Raw genomic sequence first — 21,390 nt, 5'->3', positions numbered from 1 at the left:
CTCCTGTTCTCCACTCATTACCTGTATTAACTGCACCTGTTTGAACTTGTTACCTGTACAAACACCTGTCCACACACTCAATCAAACAGACTCCAACCTCTCCACAATGACCAAGACCAGAGAGCTGTGTAAGGACATCAGGGATAAAATTGTAGACCTGTACAAGGCTGGGATGGGCTACAGGACAATAGGCAAGCAGCTCAGTGAGAAGGCAACAACTGTTGGCGCAATTATAAGAAAATGGTTCAAGATGACAGTCAATCTCCCTCGGTCTGTGGCTCCATGCAAGATCTCACTTCCTGAGGCATCAATGATCATGAGGAAGGTGAGGGATCAGCCCAGAACTACACAGCAGGACCTGGTCAATGACCTGAAGAGAGCTGGGACCACAGTCACAAAGAAAACCATTAGTAACATTCTACGAAGTCATGGATTAAAATCCTGCAGCGCACGCAAGGTACCCCTGCTCAAGCCAGCGCATGTCCAGGCCCATCTGAAGTTTGCTAATGACCATCTGGATGATCCAGAGGAGGAATTGGAGAAGGTCATGTGGCCTGATGAGACCAAAATAGAGCTTTTTGGTCTAAACTCCACTCGCCGTGTTTGGAGGAAGAACAAGGATGAGTACAACCCCAAGAACACCATCCCAACCGTGAAGCATGGAGGTGAAAACATCACTCTTTGGGGATGCTTTTCTGCAAAGGGGACAGGACGACTGCACCGTATTGAGGGGAGGATGGATGGGGCCATGTATTGTGAGATCTTGGCCAACAACCTCCTTCCCTCAGTAAGAGCATTGAATATGGGTCGTGGCTGGCTCTTCCAGCATGACAACGACCCGAAACACACAGCCAGGGCAACTAAGGAATGGCTCCGTGAGAAGCATCTCAAGGTCTTGGAGTGGCCCAGCCAGTCTCCAGACCTGAACCCAATAGAAAATCTTCGGAGGGAGCTGAAAGTCCGTATTGTGTCATAAGATTCCGTCACTCACAGTTGAAGAGTACCTATGATAAAAATTACAGACTTCTACTATATTTTATAAGTGGGAAAATCGGCAGTGTATCAAATACTTTTTCTCCCCACTGTATGTACCTCAGCCAAATACATTTAAACTCAGTTGTTCACAATTACTGACATTTAATCCTAGTAAAATGTCCCTGTCAATTAGGATTACCACTTTATTTTAGGAATGTGAAATGTCAGAATAATAGAGAGAATGATTTATTTCAGGTTATTTTATTTCATCCCATTCCCAGTGGGTCAGAAGTCTACATACACTCAATTAGTAATTGGTAGCATTACTTTGGTAAAACTTTTCGGTTAGTCTTCTACAAGCTCCCCACAATAAGTTGGGTGATTTTATTTAGCCTATTCCTCCTGACAGAACAGGTGTAATCGAGTCAGGTTTTTAGGCCTCCTTGCTCGCACACACCTTTGTGTTCTGCCGAAAATGTTTCTATAGGAATGAGTTCAGGGCTTTGTGATGGCCCTCCAATACCTTGACTTTGTTTTCCTTGAGCCATTTTGCCACAACTTTGGAAATATGCTTGGGGCCATTGACCAGTTGGAAGACACATTTGCGACCAAGCTTTAACTTCCTGACTGATGTCTTGAGATGTTGCTTCAAAATATTTTTATGAGTTTGAAGGTAGGCCTTGAAATACATCCAAAAGGTACACCTCCAAATTACTCAAATTATGTATATTAGCCTACAGCACAGTCAACATAGCATATGTATGTGTCTGATACACTGGAATTGTGATAGATTATTTCACATATAATTTACTATATCTGTAAACAATTGTTGCATAAATTAATTGTGCCATGCACAAAGTAGATGTGACTTGCCAAAACTATAGTTTGTTTACATGAAATCTGTGTAGTGGTCAATTGTTTTTCTTCAATTACTTCAACCTAAGTGTATGTAAACCTCTGACTTCAACTGTATAGCTAATTCTAAATGTTAATCTTAATCAGGGTTTGGAACTGTTTCACCATAAATACATCACAAATTGCAGCTGGTTCCCCTTTTTATTTCCACCACATCACATAGGCTACCAAAGCCACTCACCCAGCTCCCATTCATTTTAAAACGATATGTAGTGTCGACAAGCAATTTGTGCAGTGGAAGGCTGAGCTCGGGTGAGCTTTGTGATTCTGTCTTGTAAAGCAGTTTTTTATTTCGGCTACATCATTATTACCCTTGTATATAACCAATCACCGCGGTTGCTGTTATTTTCTGCTGGAATCAACCTTCCTGTTGGGAACTTGCCTGTTGGACAACCAAAGTTCAGTCAGAAATCATCCTCTGTGGGACAACCAAAGTTTATCTCAAAAACTCCATTATTTCCAGGCAAAAATGTTTTAGGGCGAATTAACACGTAACTGCCACTTCAGAGCTACAGTATATTAACAAAAAATGATTAAGGAGGGCACTTAAATATAAGTAATAGGGCAGTGGAGCTTTTTTGGGATTCACTTTCATTGCGTTAATAAACATTATGTAGCCCACATTGTATTTGTATATGGGAGGTGTTAATACTGGTTTAATACTGGTCGTTTATATAAGCAGAGAAACATTCTAAATACATGTTCTGTTTCTAAACATGATTTTTCTGAATAATTTCAAAAACCGATTTAGTAATTATTCACATCTGAACAAAGTTATGAAACAATGGATTATGCACATTATTGCAAAGAGATTTCAAATTACTCTTTCCTTTTTGATAAGATATGTTTATCAGTATTCAGTGCTAGTTGTTAATTTTGTTCCTCATTGTTCACCACAATGGATCTAGTATTGAAGTCTGCACATAGGCTGTATAATAAGCCTGGCCTGAAAATGTGGAGGCACTTGCAATACAAAATAATTTGTTGATTTAAGAGATTCTTGATTAAAGAACTAAATGCAAATAGTATTTGGCATTATGGTATATGATCACTTGAGATAACAGGATGGGTCACTCTTGCTGTATACTGATTAAATAGGCTAATGTTATATGCTGTTGAATGACACTGACTATCCAATTCCTTACTACGTAATTACGATGCCCCATCTCTGCCTTTTGGGCATAAGTAACCAACACTTGTATATAGAATCAAAGGACTTATCTTAATCCTTAAACGGTTTCTATATCTTGGGAGATACAGTTTGTGACAGGCTGTGGGGGGAGGGGCTGTGGTGGGATGGGAATAATATGTTTGTACTTTATGAGATACACTGGAGGGGGGATGGGTCAAGTATTCAGGTCATGTGACTTTATGCCAACATTCCAAACATTTGTATCAAATTCCAAAATGGCAGCAAATGTGGACAAAGACACTGGCCATGTAAGTGTTGTTATTTTTTCATGTTTATTGTATTTTGTTTTAGAGAATGTTGTTTTTGTAAGATGGTTTGATGTGTTCTTCTTGAAAAATAATTAATTACCTTTTCAGAACTTGAATATTCAATGTCTGTATCCTGGAGAACTTGAGCATTGAATGTCTGTATCCTGTATGATTCATTGCCCAGATAAGGGTATAAAACAGGGATGATCACTCACATATATCTTTTTTTTAGGCCTAAACAATACAGATAATCAATAAGTTGTGAAATATTGATTACTGTTTATTTAACTCTTAAATGTGTATTATTGATAAATTCACCAGTGTACACATGTTTTCAGGGAATTTCTGTCAGCAGTTTCTACAGTTCAAGAAGTCTGTAGTTTTGCCACTTGACGGTTCATCAGATTCAGAGGAAGGAACCAGTGAGGAGGACAAGGAAGTTGAGCTGTATAAGCTGTTTATGTGTCTATCTGCAGTAAAACTTGGTGTGTTAGTAAAAAGGTGGAAGGAAGGAACCCCCTCTTCATCTCTCAAACACACACAGGTTTTTGTAAAATTACATATAGTTGGTTGGTTTGTGTTGGTGATTGGGGGAAAGGGAGTGTGTTTTTTTTTTGTTTTTTTTTACATTGATAGAGAAAAACTGAGTTTGAGCACCAGTCTACTGCTACACCAAGCTGCTTCATTGCACCAGACGAGCTCTCCACTCCACTTCGTACTTTAGCAAATTATTTGACACGGACATCTTTGAGGTCATTGCTCAACAGACAAACTTGTATTCATGCCAGCTCATTGGATGCAGCATCAACACTAATGCCTCCGAAATCAAGGCATTCATTGGAATGAAGCTGATAATGGGTATAATGAAAATGCCTGCAATGGAAAACTACTGGGCAACAGATACAAGATATGACAAAGTAGGAGATGTCATGCCACTCAAGAGGTACAAATGTTTATCCAGGATGCTCCACTTTCAAGATAACATGAGCTCTGTGCTTGATCACATGAGAAGCAAATATATGGAAATGGAGAGTGAGAACCAGTTCTCAATTGATGAGATGATGGTTCCTTACAACGGGAAAAAAGCTTGAAGTCTGCAGCAGTATCTACCCAGTAAATCCAAAAAATGGGGGTTCTAGAACTTTGTGCGCACTGCTATGTCTGGCTTTGTGTATGACTTCATGGTTTGACAACAGGGAAGTCTACATTTGATGGGGCCACTCAAACTCTAGGCAAAGAGTTTGGGTTAAGTGCAAATGTTGTTCTGGTGGTACCTGGGCATATTTTGGAAGATGGTTGACATTGCTGTCAATAATTAATGGCTTCTGCACCGGCGGGATGCAGCAGTACTGGGACAGAAGCACCAGTGTCTGAAGGACTTTAGGTTGGATGCTGCCAGAGGACTCATCTACCCCGAAAAGCAGAAAAGAGGATGACCCTTCAAAAGAAATGAGGAAAATACACCACCAAGAGTAATCAAACAGCCAAATGTCCCCAGGCCTGTGAAAGATATGAGATATGACAACAGTGACCACTTCCCTATCCTGTCAGTGAAAGGCCGATGCAGGATGTGCCAGGATGGACAGACCTCCATCATGTGTCAGAAGTGCAAAGTGAGGCTTTGCATGGTCACGGGTCAAAACGCTCACAACTGTTTTCTCAGCTTCCATTGCTGATAGGATATTGCTAGTGTGGAGGCACCACAGGGAAGATTTTAATATAAAAACAGGAGTAAGTTGGCACATGAACGGTAAAATCTTTACCCTACATGAGCAATGTATCTTTGGAGATGAAGTTCCGTTTTTTTCCCACATTTTGTAGACGGTATGCAAAAGATGAATGAAAGCAGATACCTAATTGTTTATGAAATGTTTTAAAAGTTGGCACATGAACTATAAAAAAGGGTAAAATTTATACCCTAAATGGGCAATGTATCTCGGGAGATACAGAGTGTAACTTAGAAAATAAAGATCAGATTTTGAAAAAAAGCATGAACTTGTGTCTTTTTAACCTGGATACATCAGAAAATAGCTATTAACACACTTTCCTGATTATTTATATGTGCTTGCCCATTTAAGGGTTAAATTAACTAAGTAACTTAACACCTAATTTTCTACAGCAAGTAACTAAGTAACTTGTAAAGTAACTATTTACTTTATGGGAACTGTAACTTGTAACTGTAATTATTTACTTTGAAAATTAACATTCCCCAAAACTGATTCCAATAATTCCTTATATTCCAATGAAAGAATCTAGGGTACTGGAAAAAGTAATTTTTTTTCTTCCGTCGAGGGGCCCAAAGTTTTAACTGCCAGTCCATAATCTACCCTATACTGTGCTGTTACTTTCTGTAGAAATTTTATTTTTCAAAGGACATTCCTTTTTAGGACATCTGACTATAAACAAAACCATTTCTACGTGGCAGAATAAACGCTACTGCCCTTTTAAGGGCATCCTTATTGGAGGTCGAGCTATTTTTTTTTAACTATTCTTTCTTCTTTGACATGTCGCAGTCAAGCACATTCAAATTCATGTAATACATAACTCATATTGCCCAGCTCTACGGTATGCAACCTCATTGTCAACAATCAATGTTTGTGTGAATAACTAAAATGCTGTCAACTAAGAAAAAAATTGGAGAGAGTACAAAATCACTGATCTGAAAATGAGCATGTCGTCACTGGGCCTGGAACCTCATTCATTCACATGAATAGTTTGTCTTTTCATCATACAAAGCCTAACATGGAATCTAGCTAACAAGATTTACATGATTCTACTTCATACACATCTTAAAACAAATCATGTATAGAATCTAAGACATACGGGCAATGGGCAACTGCATGAACAAAGCAGTCCAAAGGAATTTGAGAAATATGTTGTTGTTTTGGCTGTGCACTCTAGCAAATTGGATTTTAAATGAAACAAAGACTAACAGGTTTAAGTGCAGTGTTGATTTCAAGGAATGTTTATACTGTGTAGAAATTACACCCTTGTATACAGTGCCCTGCATTTTAGGGTAGCAAAAGTAATTGGATATATTGACATTATTTTGTATAAAATAGTCACATTAATACTTTATGGCAAATGCAATGCATTGAAACTTGTGACCCACACAAAACCAGATGCTGGATATCTTTTACGGAGATTTTCTGCCAGGCCTCTATGTCAACTATTTTCAGCCCCTATTTGTTTCAGGGCATATTTGCCTTGAATCTTGTCTTCAGCAAGGGAAATGCATGCTCAACTGCATTCAGGTTAGGTAGACTTGGTTAGTGAAAAACCTTACAACATTTGGCCATTTAGCAGTATGTTTTGGGTCACTGCCCTGCAGCAAGTTGCGGTGCCATCCAATGAGTTTTAAACATTTGGTTGTACCTGAACAGAATCCAATTTACTGTTGTCGTTACACCATCAATAAAGACAAATTAACTAGTTCTACTGGCAGCCATACATGCCCAAAATATAACACCCACTCCACCCAATTCCACAGAATAATTGGTATGCCCATTTCTTTTACTTCACACTTTCCTGTTGCCATCATTCTGGTACATGTTAATACTAAGGGTGTGACGATAAACTTAGCTCAAGAGACGATACACGAAATTGGGTTCATGAAAATGAGACAATATTTTAACACTATTTTTAAGAAATATTCAATGACGAAATATAGGACTGGAAAATTTTTCTTTTACTCAACTGAAAGTCACAAAATGAAAAACAACGCAGGCGTATTTAGAAATGTTTGACATTCATTACTAATCATCTTGTAATGAATGTCACTTCAGTTCTACTTTGTGAGTATGAGTTATCATATGCAGTAAAAGACAGAACAACATGCAAGCACTGTAAAAGGTTTTGCCACAAACTCAACTTACTGGCATTTCTCCTGTATGATTTCATATGAGAAAACTCTCTCATTATTGCCATGGCTCTAGCACCTTACTGTGGAAATTGAAATGCAAAGGCATTAGTGTTGTCTGGCCTTTCAGTGTATTCTTCACAAGTGCGATTTTTAGTTGAGAGATGTGGTGGTTATGTAGGGGTCTTGGCATACTGCCCGTCTAAGCCACCGCACTGCATGTTAGCCACCAAAGATAGTATGGCACTATTTTCTTACAGTGCTTACATATTGTTTGTGTGTTGTCTGTCACTCTGTTGCCGGTCACCAAAACAACATTCTATAATCTAAAAAATATAGCCAGAATCAAAAGCTTAGTGTCCCAAAAAGACCAAGAGAAGCTCATCCATGCTTTTATCTCTGGTAGAGTTGACTACTGTAATGGCCTCTTAACTGTACTTCTGAAAAAGACTGTAAAACAACTGCAGCTCATTCAGAATGCTGCTGCTGGAATGTTAACCAGGACCAGGAGAAGAGCATATCACTCTGGTTCTTAAATCTTTGCATTGGCTTCCAGTCAGTTACAGAATAGATTTCAAAGTGGTGCTTTTAGTTTATAAATCTCTGTATGGTTTAGGACTCTAATACATTTCTGATATGTTTGCAGAATATAAACCGAGCAGGGCTCTAAGATCCATGAACACAGGTCAGGTCATATCTAAACTAAACATGGAGAAGCTGCGTTTAGCACTTATGCTGTAGAAAACTGGAATAAACTACCAGAAGATCTTAGACGTACCCCAAACGTATCCATTTTTAAATCCAGATTAAAAACACTTCCCTTCTCACGTTCCTATGACTGAGCACTTAAATTTAACCACACAGTTTAGCCTTATAGCTTCCTAAAGTTTTTATTTAATTTTTTATCTTTATTAGTTGTCTTATTGTATTATTTTATTATTATGATGTTTTCATTTGTTTTTGTTATTGTTCTTCCATATATTTTTCTTTGTAAAGCACATTGAATTGCTTCGATGTATGAATTGTGCTATATACAGGTGCTGGTCATAAAATTAGAATATCATCAAAAAGTTTTTTTTTCTCAGTAATTCCATTCAAAAAGTGAAACTTGTATAATGTATACATTCATTCCACACAGACTGATATATTTCAAGTGTTTATTTCTTTTAGTTTTGATGATTATAACTGACAACTGATGAAAATTAGAATATTGTAAAAAGGTTCAATGTGGAAGACACTTGGTGCCACACTCTAATCATCTAATTAACCCAAAACACCTGCAAAGGCCTTTAAATGGTCTCCCAGTCTAGTTCTGTAGTGAACACAATCATGGGGAAGACTGCTGACTTGACAGCTGTCCAAAAGACGACCATTGACACCTTGCACAAGGAGGGCAAGACACAAAAGGTCATAGCTAAAGAGGCTGGCTGTTCACAAAGCTGTGTCCAAGCACATTAAGAGAGAGGCGAAGGGAAGGAAAATATGTGGTAGAAAAAAAGTGTACAAGCAATAGGGATAACCGCCCCCTGGAGAGGATTGTGAAACAAAACCCATTCAAAAATGTGGGGGAGATTCACAAAAAGTGGACTGCAGCTGGAGTCAGTGCTTCAAGAACCATCACGCACAGACATATGCAAGACATGGGTTTCAGCTGTCGCATTCCTTGTGTCAAGCCACTCTTGACCAAGACACAGCGTCAGAAGCGTCTCGCCTGGGAGAGGACTGGACTGCTGCTGAGTGGTCCAAAGTTATGTTCTCTGATGAAAATCAATTTTGCATTTCCTTTGGAAATAAGGTCCCAGAGTCTGGAGGAAGAGAGGCACAGAATCCACGTTGCTTGAAGTCCAGTGTAAAGTTTCCATAGCCAGTGATGGTTTGGGGTGCCATGTCATCTGCTGGTGTTGGTCCACTGTGTTTTCTGAGGTCCAAGGTCAACGCAGCTGTCTACCAGGAAGTTTTAGAGCACTTCATGCTTCCTGCTGCTGACCAACTTTATGGAGATGCAGATTTCATTTTCCAACAGGACTTGGCACCTGCACACAGTGCCAAAGCTACCAGAACCTGGTTTAAGGACCATGGTATGCCTATTCTTAATTGGCCAGAAAACTCGGCTGACCTTAACCCTATAGAAAATCTATGGGGTATTGTGAAGAGGAAGATGCAATACGCCAGACCCAACAATGCAGAAGAGCTGAAGGCCACTATCAGAGCAACCTGGGCTCTCATAACACATGAGCAGTGCCACAGACTGATCGACTCCATTCCACGCCACATTGCTGCAGTAATTCAGGCAAAAGGAACCCCAACTAAGTATTGAGTGCTGTACATGCTCATACTTTTCAGTTGGCCAACATTTCTAAAAATCATTTTTTTGTATTGGTCTTAAGTAATATTCAAATTTTCTGAGATTTTTTTGAATGGAATTACTGAAACTTGTTGATGATATTGCACCTGTAAATAAACTTGCTTGCTTGTTATTCGGATAGTAAGATACTGTACCCAAAATGCTGCCAAACAAACTATTTAAAAGTGGCAGGGGCATCTTCAATGCAAATTGAACCCTCACACGTTTCACCTCGATATGAAATATTGTCACGATTTAATATTGTGAGATCTTGTGCCACGAGATCTCATCACACCCCTAGGTTAATACGTAACATCAATTCACCATATCGTTTTCAATAAATCAGGTTAACTAATGTTTTTGCACATTCGAATCCACTGTACGTTTGGCTGTTGGAGTGTTTTGCACATGTTAGTAAAAGACCTCCTTGCCTACCTCCAGGAGTGTGGTCGTTATCTGTTAGACTTTGCTGAGCAACTGTAGATGTGTTGCATGGTCTAGCAGGTAATTTGCCATTGCTAAGGTAAGCAATGTTTTTTTTCCTTCTTTTTAATGTACAAAAACAGTTGATTTTGGCATGTATAATGTTTTGGCTAGGTGTCTGATTTATTCTGATTTGTCTACATCATGGTAGCTAGTTTGACTAGCATTAACACAGCTTTGGTCCTCGTATTATGAGACACCAGCAATCAACTCTAACGCGAAGCCAAAAATCCCAACAATATATTCAGAGCATTCTTGGTATACAGTAATGATGTACCCCCTGGCCTTTCAGGTTAATTACTACACAGGTCTTAACCAATTGCACAATTAGATAAAATAATGTTTCAGTGAAGTTAACTGAATCAAGATCTTTACTTGAGAGTCATTGCATTAAACAAGTTGTAATATGGCTTAGCAGCTTCCACTCAGAACCACATCCTCTAATATGAATATGTTGGCACAATTCACTCTCTCCCTTTCTGTCTCCGAGGTTACAGTTTACTCTGGAATGTTGGAAGGAGAGGGGGACCGGTCTTCAGAATTCCTCTAAAAAAGGACTTTATAACCACTAACATGGGAAGGTACACAACGTTCCTGTGACTGACCGCCTGAAGACTGACAAACTTTGTACACCAGAAGTGTTATCCAGATGTCCTTGGCTGATAGTTTGTGTCCACATCACAAAACAGAGCCCAGACAATCTTCCAATGACATTATTCAACCCGGTGACTCAAAAACACAGCTTACAAAGGCTTCTCTCCTCACAAGACTTGATTTCACCAGGTCAGATTGCCATTTGGCAAAGTCTAAAAAGTTTACCCACACTGTGGGAATACTGTGCGACCTCCACCACAGCTCTCAGATGTGCAAAGTCAGAAAGGTGACAACCTCCCCCTCTAATACAGTTTAATGACTGTATGACTAATACAGACTTATCAATGACCCTATATTCATGGCTGGACCCATGTAAATCAACAGTGGTCACAAAAACTCTTGGACCTACTCCCCTGGAAAAAAAATATTGAGTGGCAATGTCAGGGAAAGCATTGGGAAATGCACGTGTGTGTATTAGAGAAATGCCTGTATGTTCTTAGACATGCATGTGCAAAAGTTAAGGGAAATAAGAAGTGGGGAAAAGTCACACCAAGGCCTCGCCCAGGAATAAATTACATTCTTTCTGCACTCTCTGGCCATCTGGATTTTACAATAGCCAGGGCATATGCTTGCGTCTCTTCACATCTGCAGCGCTGCTAAGGATTGGGCAACAGTCAACGTGCCTGGCCCTGAGACCTCTTAAGGAGTGTGTAGCTTGCAGTGAGCTCACTGGGTGGAACAGTGCCTGGATGACATCAGCACTCTGCCAGGAGCACTGAAGGCTGCGCTGGGCTGGGCTGCGCAGTCAACAGAGTGGAGGGCGCTGGCTGAAATACTGGAGGACAGGGTGTTCAACTATGTAATTAAGATCCACACATTGGTGTTTTATGCTGGCTTGAAATCACAGCCATTCCATGCAAGTTAACCCAGCTGGAGCACATACCAGGGATTACGTTACTGTATGGTGGTACTCCAAAATTGATCCCCACTTCAATCATTCCTGGTTGCTTTATTTGTCTTTGTATTGCTCATCACTGTCATTCTCCATTCATAGGACTCTGTGTTGCAGCTTCTCTACTTTAGAGGCCTGGGGCGGCCTAAGGCAAAGAGAGGTTTGCATTCCTAAAGCGCAATGGAGCAGCTCACCAACGGATGGATTCTTCCAGTCCCAACAGCCCTGCTGCATCAAGACAAAAAAGTTCTTCCCCTCGCAGCTAGGACATAGTTGAGTAATTGGCTCTCTGAAGGCCCAAAACAAATTGAATAGATATACTTGGTAAACAAAACCATAGAGTCCACAAGATAGCCATACAGCTCTTGAACGTTAGACAAACCAGTTCCTTTCCCTTAGTGGAACGAGTAAGTGCATTCTCCTGCATGACTCATGTCCCTGGATCCACAGAGGACATGAATGAACGTGCTGTCATACTACTTAACATGCTGGTATTGTATGCTAACCTCTCCAGATTACACTACAGTGACAGGAAATGGAAAGGAGTCAATAAACAGAAGAGTAAAGAAAGGAGACATCTAACTGCGAGACACTCAGCCATTCTATTTTGATGCAAGCTTATTGCCCCTGCTGCAAGCACTGCCCCAGAGGCAAACATCTCACAGAGTTGGGTCACTAAGCATAAGAGAGTCCTCTCCCCCTCGACCCCCAGTGAAATTGAGCCACTGAGATGTCTCGCTCTTTGGCACTCTGAGTAACAGTAATAAACTAACCGGACTGGCTCTGCCTGGAACAAAGAAATATGGGTGTGTCTCTCCAAGTCACTTGTCTCACCTTCCTCTCTCTCACTACTCCCCAGAGCCACTGACCACAGTTTTTATCTGTGGTCACTGTTCATTTGTTGTCTTTTCCAAAAGCAGACTTTACAATGACCACACTGATGCGCAGACCATGAAAGACCATGTCCCTTCAGTGTTGTAATTAAGGGAAAATTCAAGGGAAAAGTCCACTTTAATTAGATCCTGTGACTGTCCTACATACACTTGAAACTAATAATTACATTTGAAGAAACCCCTGAGTATAAGTTTGTAAAATACAAGCAATATTGAAGATTTTTCCTTCATTGATTTTATTTCCAGTTAAGTGACCGGTCACTGAGCAGAAACAGCTCACTGACAGGTTTTCACAGATCAGTTTTCATCAGTTTCTAAACAAAGCACCTTATCAACCAGTGTGTGGGTAGCTCAACAACCCTGAAGACACTGTACCTCACTATGCAGATACTTGTTGGGTGACTCCGCTGCCAGACTGAATTAAAAACAGTCAGTTACATAGACACTATCAGGTATTGCCAACAAGTTTTCAAGTAGCATCGCATACGCACTGTGTAAATGAGTGGTTGTTAATGTCATAGTGCTGATAACGCCATTTATGTTGATTCAGGTCATATCTACTGAAACGCATGCACAGCCCAAATGACGCCCCTGCAAGCCACAAAGTTCTGCACTCAGTGTCAGCCAGTTGCTGTACTTTCTTCTCTATTAATCCCAACAATAGGAACGCTTTGAGGTTCAACACAGTAGAAGAGTGAGCAGTTGGGGTGGTTTGCGATATTGCTGGAAGAGTTTGACTTTAACACCAGGGCTTCCCCTTGAAGTGATTGATTAACAAGGTGTTATGCACTAAAGTAAAATAATGAATGAGGCATGCTTGTGTCTTTTTCATGGTTTACAAGAAAGGGCACATGGGTTGTAGAGCTGATTCACTTAAGTAGTAGGTTAAATATTTACCTTATTTAAGAAAAGTGACATTGTATTTCAATGGGAAGTCTATCAGTTGACTACTGATTGTTAAATGAACACAGATCAGTTTTACTATTCAAAGGAAGTTGACTAGTGCATAACAGAAAGTAACAGAACATATACCTACCAGCTTTTTGTTTTTACTTTCATCCTCTTTTTCTTTCTTTTTACTGGATTTATTAGGATCTTCTCCACCGCCTGCTTGATCCATTTTGATATTGTATTGCTGTAGTCTTCTAAAGAATAGTCAAAAGTTAACTCCACCACAATTGTGAAGAATTAAATCAACCAGGGTTAGGTTCCCTCAAAAGCCACGCCATCCAAGTTGGCATAACATGTTCAGGTAAAAGTAATCCAAATAATACTGCTCTTGTTCTTTATAATTGTATTCAGCTGATAAGTTTAAAGGAGTTTTCTTGTCGAAGGAAGGTGTGGTAGGGTAGTGCTGTATCCGTCCAGATGAATGTTCAACACAGGCGCAAATCTGTTATTCCAAAATGCAGAGAAATCTACCCAAAAAAGAAAACAGTACATTTAGAATGTCAGCGTCAAATCAAAATCACAGTAGCTCTCCGCGTTGACACGTGCTTTCAGGAATAGCCTGAAGGTAGTGATTTTGCAGGTATTTGTTGAAAATACATTGTACACTGCTATCTGTCAAATAAGCCAGTGAACTGTTTGTTGTGTAAACAAGCAATGTTGCCATTTACTACTATTGAACACATATGGAAATGCAGTACTGTTTCACCAACTAGTTGACAATATAGCATGGTAACATTCTGGCTAACTAACTGATACAAATGTAGCAGTGTTACCATGGTTATGTAGAGTTTACACTATCAAGACACACAGTAACACGAAACATTAATTCCGTGAATGTAAACAATATTCACGAAATGTGTTTGAAATACCACAAACATTTTATTAGATTGGAAAACAACCGTTGCTGTCCATGCACTTACTTTGGGGATACATTACTAAACGATGAGGAAAGACGACATTTTATTTTAACTGAATAGCTTCAATAAACTTAAAATACTTGTTGTAATTCCGTACAATGTAACATTAAATAAATCTGTCAAAGAAAACTCATAAAATCCAATCCCAAGCTTACCATTGCAACCAAACATGAGTGCCAGGCCCATTGTAGTTTTGCCCACCGAACATTCCGATTGGCCCACGAGCCGTGAGAGGAAGCATGGATTCCATTGGCAATTGGTGAAATCAGCAGTCACTCAGGGGTCGTGGTTGCTGGTGTGGACGAGGAGGAGACTGTTGTTGTGACGGAGAGGTCAAGACTGACTTCAGAGCGACTGGATAGGATTTAATCATGAAAGGGTGTCAGATACAAAGAAATCCAGCGGGTGAACGCGAACGCGTGTACGATTTTTTGTCCACTGGGTTGTACTGCTTATTGATACAGCAAACGACGTACATGAAAGCAAACTAATTTCAATTCACTAAAAAATGTTTTATTCTGATTTCATTTCTATCATATTTAAAATCGACAAATTCCAAATGATATGAATTACATATACTTTAGCTATATATAAGTTGCATTCACGTTTGATTACATATTCACATCATGATGTACTGTATATTCAATATTTTAAAGTCTGATTACAATGCATTGATAGAAAATTTGAAAGCAGTGACTGCATGTGTATTTTACAAATACAGCAGTTATTGGAGCAGAAAACAGTCCCCCAAAACGGCCAGAATGCAGGTACCACCTTCCCACTGGCATCTATTGATAAGTGCCTTTCTAAATCATGTAGTTACTGACAGAGTACACACAGTGAAAGGAAATTGATTCAGTATGTTGTGGCAATGCTAAGAAAGATTTAATCTCTTGGAAGTTAGAGCATGGGGCAGACACACAAAGTGCAATGAGTAAAAGTGTTGCATGTTGCATTTATATTGTTGTTCAGTGTAAAAGCAGAGTAAGTACATACTTGATGTAAGAGATTAGAACACAGACAAATAAGTTATTACTTAATTAAGTATGTTGTGTCTGGAGGCATGGTTGTGTTCAAGACCTACAGTTTACATTATAGGATGGGCTGGTGCCGCCCTGCTGTTCACCTGTAGTTAATTTCATGCAGAGAGCACCCTTCTGTATATTTTGGGTGTGACATCTGGGTTTTGTTCCATAGGATGTTTTTTTATATCAAGGACAGAACTACCTAAAAATATCCAACAAGAAAAATAGTTTTTTCTTTCAGTTGTGAACTGTTTCGTTACGTTTTAGTAATCCTTAGTAAACAAATCTTAGGACTGAATGACCCGGTTTACCCAGTCTGATTCAGGGGAAAGGCTTTGGGCAAGATGCCACAACTCGCATTTGAGGGTGGTTATTTGGACAGCCCTAACATTAGCAGATAGGCAGACACACTCCCATTGTTTTGAAAGACATTGAGTTTACAGTAAACTCAAAATAATATAATATTGCTTTAATGCAATTCAATGGGTAGTTAGGCTGGTTTGGCAAAAAAATTGCATACAATGAAATCATAGAGATCATGCTCCACCAGCTTTCTTACATTCGGAAAGTAAAACCCATTTCCAAAGAAACAGAATGCTATGATGTGCAATTAATTTAATCCCAATTTTTAACAGGAAATATTACAAAGACAATTGAAACGGAGAAATTTTATTGTTTAAAAAAAATAACATGTTTAAAAAATGTTAGGACAAAGGGAGCAAAAGTCTGTTGTGAAATAATAGTTGTGTAATGCTGAAAAACTAAACCTGGTGGAATATCACACAAGTAATTAGGTCAGTTGGCAACCGGTCAGTAACATGATTGGGTATTAAAACATCATTTCAGAGAGGATGGGTCTGTCAGAAGTGAGGATGGGGGGGCTTCACCGCTCTGTGAAAAACTGCGCAAATAGTGCAACAATTTAAGAATAATGTTTCTCAATCTAAAATTGCAAAGACTTTGGTGATTTCATCATCTATGGTACATATTGGATGGCTGTGATCTTCAGGCCCTCAGGCAGCACTGCATTAAAAACAGACACAGTTCTGTAATGGAAATAACTGTATGGGCTTACAAACACTTATGAAAACCATTTTCTGTGAACCCAGACGTCGCTGTATCCACAAATGCAAGTTTGAATTCTACCATGCAAAGAAGAAACCATATATAAACAAGATCCTGAACCGCTGCCGGGTTCTCTGGGCCTGAGGTCATTTAAGATGGACTGAGTCGAACTGGAAAACTGTCCTGTGGGCTGACAAATATTTTTGGGGATTAATGGACACTGCGTCCTCCAGGCTAAAAAGAGGGACCATCCAGCTTGTTATCAGCGCACAATTCAAAAGCCAGCATCCGGGATGGTATGGGGATGCATAAGTACACATGGCATGGGTGACTTGCAGATCTGTGTAGGTACCTTTAATGCTGAACAATATATAAAGGTTTGGGAGCAACATATGCTGCCATCCAGACCCCATCTTTTTCAGGGAAGGCCTTGCTAATTTCAGCAAGACAATGCCAAACCACATTCTGCACATATCACAACAGCCTGTCTCTGTAGAAAGAGCCCAGGTGCTAACCTGGCCCGCCTGCAATCCAGAACTGGAAACTTTTGGTGCATTATGAAACGAAAACGATGATAAACAGATTAAATCCTATATCAAGCAAGAATGGGAATACATTTCACTTTCAAAACTAGTTCCCAAACTGTTACAGAGTATTGTTAAAAGAAGAGGTGATGCAAAAAAGTGGTTAACATGCCCTTGTCCCAACTTTTTTGAATTGGTTTGCTGGCATCAAATAAAATATGGGCATGTATTTTTCCAAAAACAACAACATTTATTTGTTTCAACATGATATGTTGTCTGTACGATTTTCAATTACATATAGGGATAAATTATTTGCAAATCATTAGGGGGCCAAGCAACAAAGTTGCTGGAACCCTCTTATGTTTGTGTGTTTTATTAGGGGGCCAAGCAAGGAAGTTGCAGGAACCCTCTTATGTTTCTACGTTTTATTATTATTATTATTCTCCAGGGCCATTTACAGAGGTCCATAGCTCGGTCCCCTCTGGTTCAAAATGTTCCAAACTTTGCCTGATTGTAGACGCTGTAGCACTCAGTCGAAAATTGAAAAAGTGAAGCTCAGATCTCATGAACAGAATATTGTAGAAACACACAAACAAGATCCAGATATACCCATTCTCATGCTGACCAAAAAAGTCTCTGGGGTCTTTCAAATTCGCCCCTCTGATTTTCCTCCATTTTGAATTTGGTGAAAAACTTGTAAACGACATCTCCTCCGAGACCGCTGAACGGATTTGCATGCCTTTTGGTGTGAAAGACCTTTGAACCATTATCTTTAAAAGTTTTATAAGGAAAGTTGGTATCTCAAATAGTACTGGTGTAGTGGGGACATCCCTGTTCTTCAATATTCTGACCCTGGTTTGATTCCCCTCTGAGTTGTTCCAAATATTGTATTTCAGAAATGTATATCCACTCTGTACTTTTCAGCCTTCACACAACAATATACACTCACCTAAAGGATTATTAGGAACACCATACTAATATTATGTTTGACCCCCTTTCGCCTTCAGAACTGCCTTAATTCTACGTGGCATTGATTCAACAAGGTGCTGAAAGCATTCTTTAGAAATGTTGGCCCATATTGATAGGATAGCATCTTGCAGTTGATGGAGATTTGTGGGATGCACATCCAGGGCACGAAGCTCCCGTTCCACCACATCCCAAAGATGCTCTATTGGGTTGAGATCTGGTGACTGTGGGGGCCATTTCAGTACAGTGAACTCATTGTCAAGAAAACATGTGCCAAGAAAACATCCCCCACACCATTACACCACCACCACCAGCCTGCACAGGGGTAACAAGGCATGATGGATCCATGTACTCATTCTGTTTACGCCAAATTCTGACTCTTCCATCTGAATGTCTCAACAGAAATCGAGACTCATCAGACCAGGCAACATTCTTTCAGTCTTCAACTGTCCAATTTTGGTGAGCTCGTGCAAATTGTAGCCTCTTTTTGCCTATTTGTAGTGGAGATGAGTGGTACCCGGTGGGGTCTTCTGCTGTTGTAGCCCATCCGCCTCAAGGTTGTGCGTATTGTGGCTTCACAAATGCTTTGCTGCATACCTCGGTTGTAACGAGTGGTTATTTCAGTCAAAGTTGCTCATCTATCAGCTTGAATCAGTCGGCCCATTGTCCTCTGACCTCTAGCATCAACAAGGCATTTTCGCCCATGGGACTGCCGCATACTGGATGTTTTTCCCTTTTCACACCATTCTTTGTAAACCCTAGAAATGGTTGTGTGTGAAAATCCCAGTAATTGAGCAGATTGTGAAATACTCAGACCGGCCCGTCTGGCACCAACAACCATGCCACACTCAAAATTGCTTAAATCACCTTTCTTTCCCATTCTGACATTCAGTTTGGAGTTCAGGAGATTGTCTTGACCAGGACCACACCCCTAAATGCATTGAAGCAACTGCCATGTGATTGGTTGATTAGATAATTGCATTAATGAGAAATTGAACAGGTGTTCCTAATAATCCTTTAGGTGAGTGTATATCCCCTCTGTAATACAATGATACTCATATATTTAGGAGAAGAATTGTTTTACATGACCATTAAATACTGTTACGGTTATTGTTTCTCTTCGTACACAAAAGGCCTATTTCTCTCAAATAATGTTCACAAATCTGTCTAAATCTGTGTTAGTAAGCATTTCTCCTTTGCCGAGATAATCCATCCACCTCACAGGTGTTGCATATCAAGATGCTGATTAGACAGCATGATTATTGCACAGGTGTGCCTTAGGCTGGCCACAATAAAAGGCCACTTTAAAATTAGCAGTTTCACTGTATTGGGGGGGTTCAGGGGGGTCCAACAACCAGTCAGTATCTGGTGGGACCATTCTTTGCCTCACGAAGTGCCACACATCAACTTCGCATAGAGTTGATCAGGTTCTTGATTGTGGCCTGTGGAATGTTGGTCCACTCATCTTCACTGGCTGTGTGAAGTCGCTGGATATTGGCAGGACCTGGAACACGTTGCCATATATGCCGATCCAGAGCATCCCAAACATGCTCATTGGGTGACATGTCTGGTGAGTATGCTGGCCATGCAAGAACTGGGATGTTTTCAGCTTCCAGGAATTGTGTACAGATCCCTGCAACATGGGGTCTTGCATTATCATTCGGCAACATGAGGTGATGGTCGTGGATGAATGGCACAACAAAAGGCCTCAGGATCTCGTCACGGTATCTCCGTGCATTCAAAATGCCATCAATAAAATGTACCTGTGTTCATTGTCCATGACACACGCCTGCCCATACCATAACCCCACCGCCACCATGGGCCACTCGATCCACAATGTTGACATCAGCAAACCGCTTACCCACACAACACCATACACGCTGTCTGCCATCTGCCCTGTGCAGTGAAAACCAGTATTCTTCCGTGAAGAGAACACCTCTCCAAAGTACCAGACGCCATCGAATTTGAAACATTTGCCCACTCAAGTCGGTTACCTTAACTGCAGTCAGGTCGAGACCCCGATGAGGATGACAAGCATGCACATGATCTTCCCTGAGACGGTTTCTGACAGTTTGTGCAGAAATTCTTTAGTTATGCAAATCGACTGTTGCAGCAGCTGTCCAGGTGGCTGGTCTCAAACGAACTTGGAGGTGAAGATGCTGGATGTGGAGGTCCTGAGCTGGTGTGTTTACACGTGGTCTGCGGTTGTGAGGCCGGTTAGATGTACTGCCAAATTCTCTGAAATTCCTTTGGAGACAGCTTATTGTAGAGAAATGAATATTCAATTCACAGGCCACAGCTCTGGTGGACATCCCCACACCCATACATTCCTCCCCTCAAAACTTGCAACATCTGTGGCATTGTGCTGTGTGATGGAACTGCACATTTTAGAGTGGCCTTTTATTGTGGCCAGCCTAAGGAACACCTGTGCAATAATCATGCTGTCTAATCAGCATCTTGATATGCCGCACCTGTGAGGGGGATGGATTATCTCGGCAAAGAAAAAGTGCTCGCTTACACAGATTTAGACAGATTTGTGAACCATATTTGAGAGAAATAGGCCTTTTGTGTACATAGAAAAAGTCTTAGATCTTTGAGTTCAGCTCATGGGGGCAAAAACAAAAGTGTTGCATTTATAATTTTGTTCAGTGTATTTGAGAGAATAATTGTATTACGTGACCCCTTTTATACTGTTATTGTTTTCCAAAGAAAGGAACTAGCCATGGAGTGATTGGAGTCATTGATTTTGTTATAAGTAAGGTGTATAGCTATTAGCTAGCCATCTATAGTAATCTTTGTACAACAGTACACTTTAGTTCCATTAACAAACGTATTGTTGCCCACTTTATCTCAACAAAATTTTAATGGATGTGGTAAAATTTACATTTGGAGAAGATAGAGGGTTGAAAGGACAACCAATAGTCCCTGTGGTGTAGTGGGGACATCCCTGTTCTTTAATATTCTGACCCTGGTTTCATTCCCCTCTGAGCTGTTCCAAATTTTGTATTTCAGAAATGTACTCTGTACTTTTAAACCGTCACACAACATTAAATATCCCCTCTGTAATACCATGATTCTCATGTGTTTAGGAGAAGAATTGTTTTACGTGACCCTTATATACTGTTATTGTTTTCCAAAGACACAAATCAGCCATGGAGTGATTGGAGTCATTGTTTTCATTATAAGTAGGATGTATAGCTATTAGCTATATAGTCTTTGTGCAAGATTACTCTTTAGTTCTGTTAATAAATGTTCTTTTGTCCATGTTATTTCAGCAAAAATGTAATGGCTGAGGTAAAAGTTGCATTCTGCTGTTTAAATAGCGTTATGATTAAAGACAGTCTGCCACATAGAAAACCAGGGATTGAAACCTGCCAGCGACAACAATATTCATCCCTTCTAATCGTCTGAACTAGGATTGCCTGGTTCCTTTTCTGGTTTCAAGGTCTTTTTGTTTTGTTTTGATTTCTTCTTCGATTGGACATCC

General features: G+C 40.0%; 1 protein-coding gene across 1 annotated transcript in view; it reads right to left on the bottom strand.

Moving 5' to 3' along the window:
- The window catches only part of diaph2 (diaphanous-related formin 2), a 529,613-nt gene extending 515,141 nt beyond the window's left edge, over nucleotides 1–14,472 (bottom strand). The window contains exons 1-2 of the mRNA XM_034291816.1: nucleotides 14,327–14,472; nucleotides 13,492–13,873 (exon numbers count right to left, since the gene is read on the bottom strand). Coding sequence (XP_034147707.1) covers nucleotides 13,492–13,575 — 84 coding nt within the window. The 5' untranslated portion in view covers nucleotides 13,576–13,873; nucleotides 14,327–14,472. The remainder of the gene's footprint in view (nucleotides 1–13,491; nucleotides 13,874–14,326) is intronic.
- Nucleotides 14,473–21,390: the final 6,918 nt, after the last annotated feature.

Source organism: Esox lucius, chromosome 4 (assembly GCF_011004845.1).
Source record: "Esox lucius isolate fEsoLuc1 chromosome 4, fEsoLuc1.pri, whole genome shotgun sequence".
Taxonomy (NCBI): Eukaryota; Metazoa; Chordata; class Actinopteri; order Esociformes; family Esocidae; genus Esox; species Esox lucius.
Note: the sequence above shows the minus strand (reverse complement) of the source record. Positions and strands in the feature narration are given on the sequence as shown.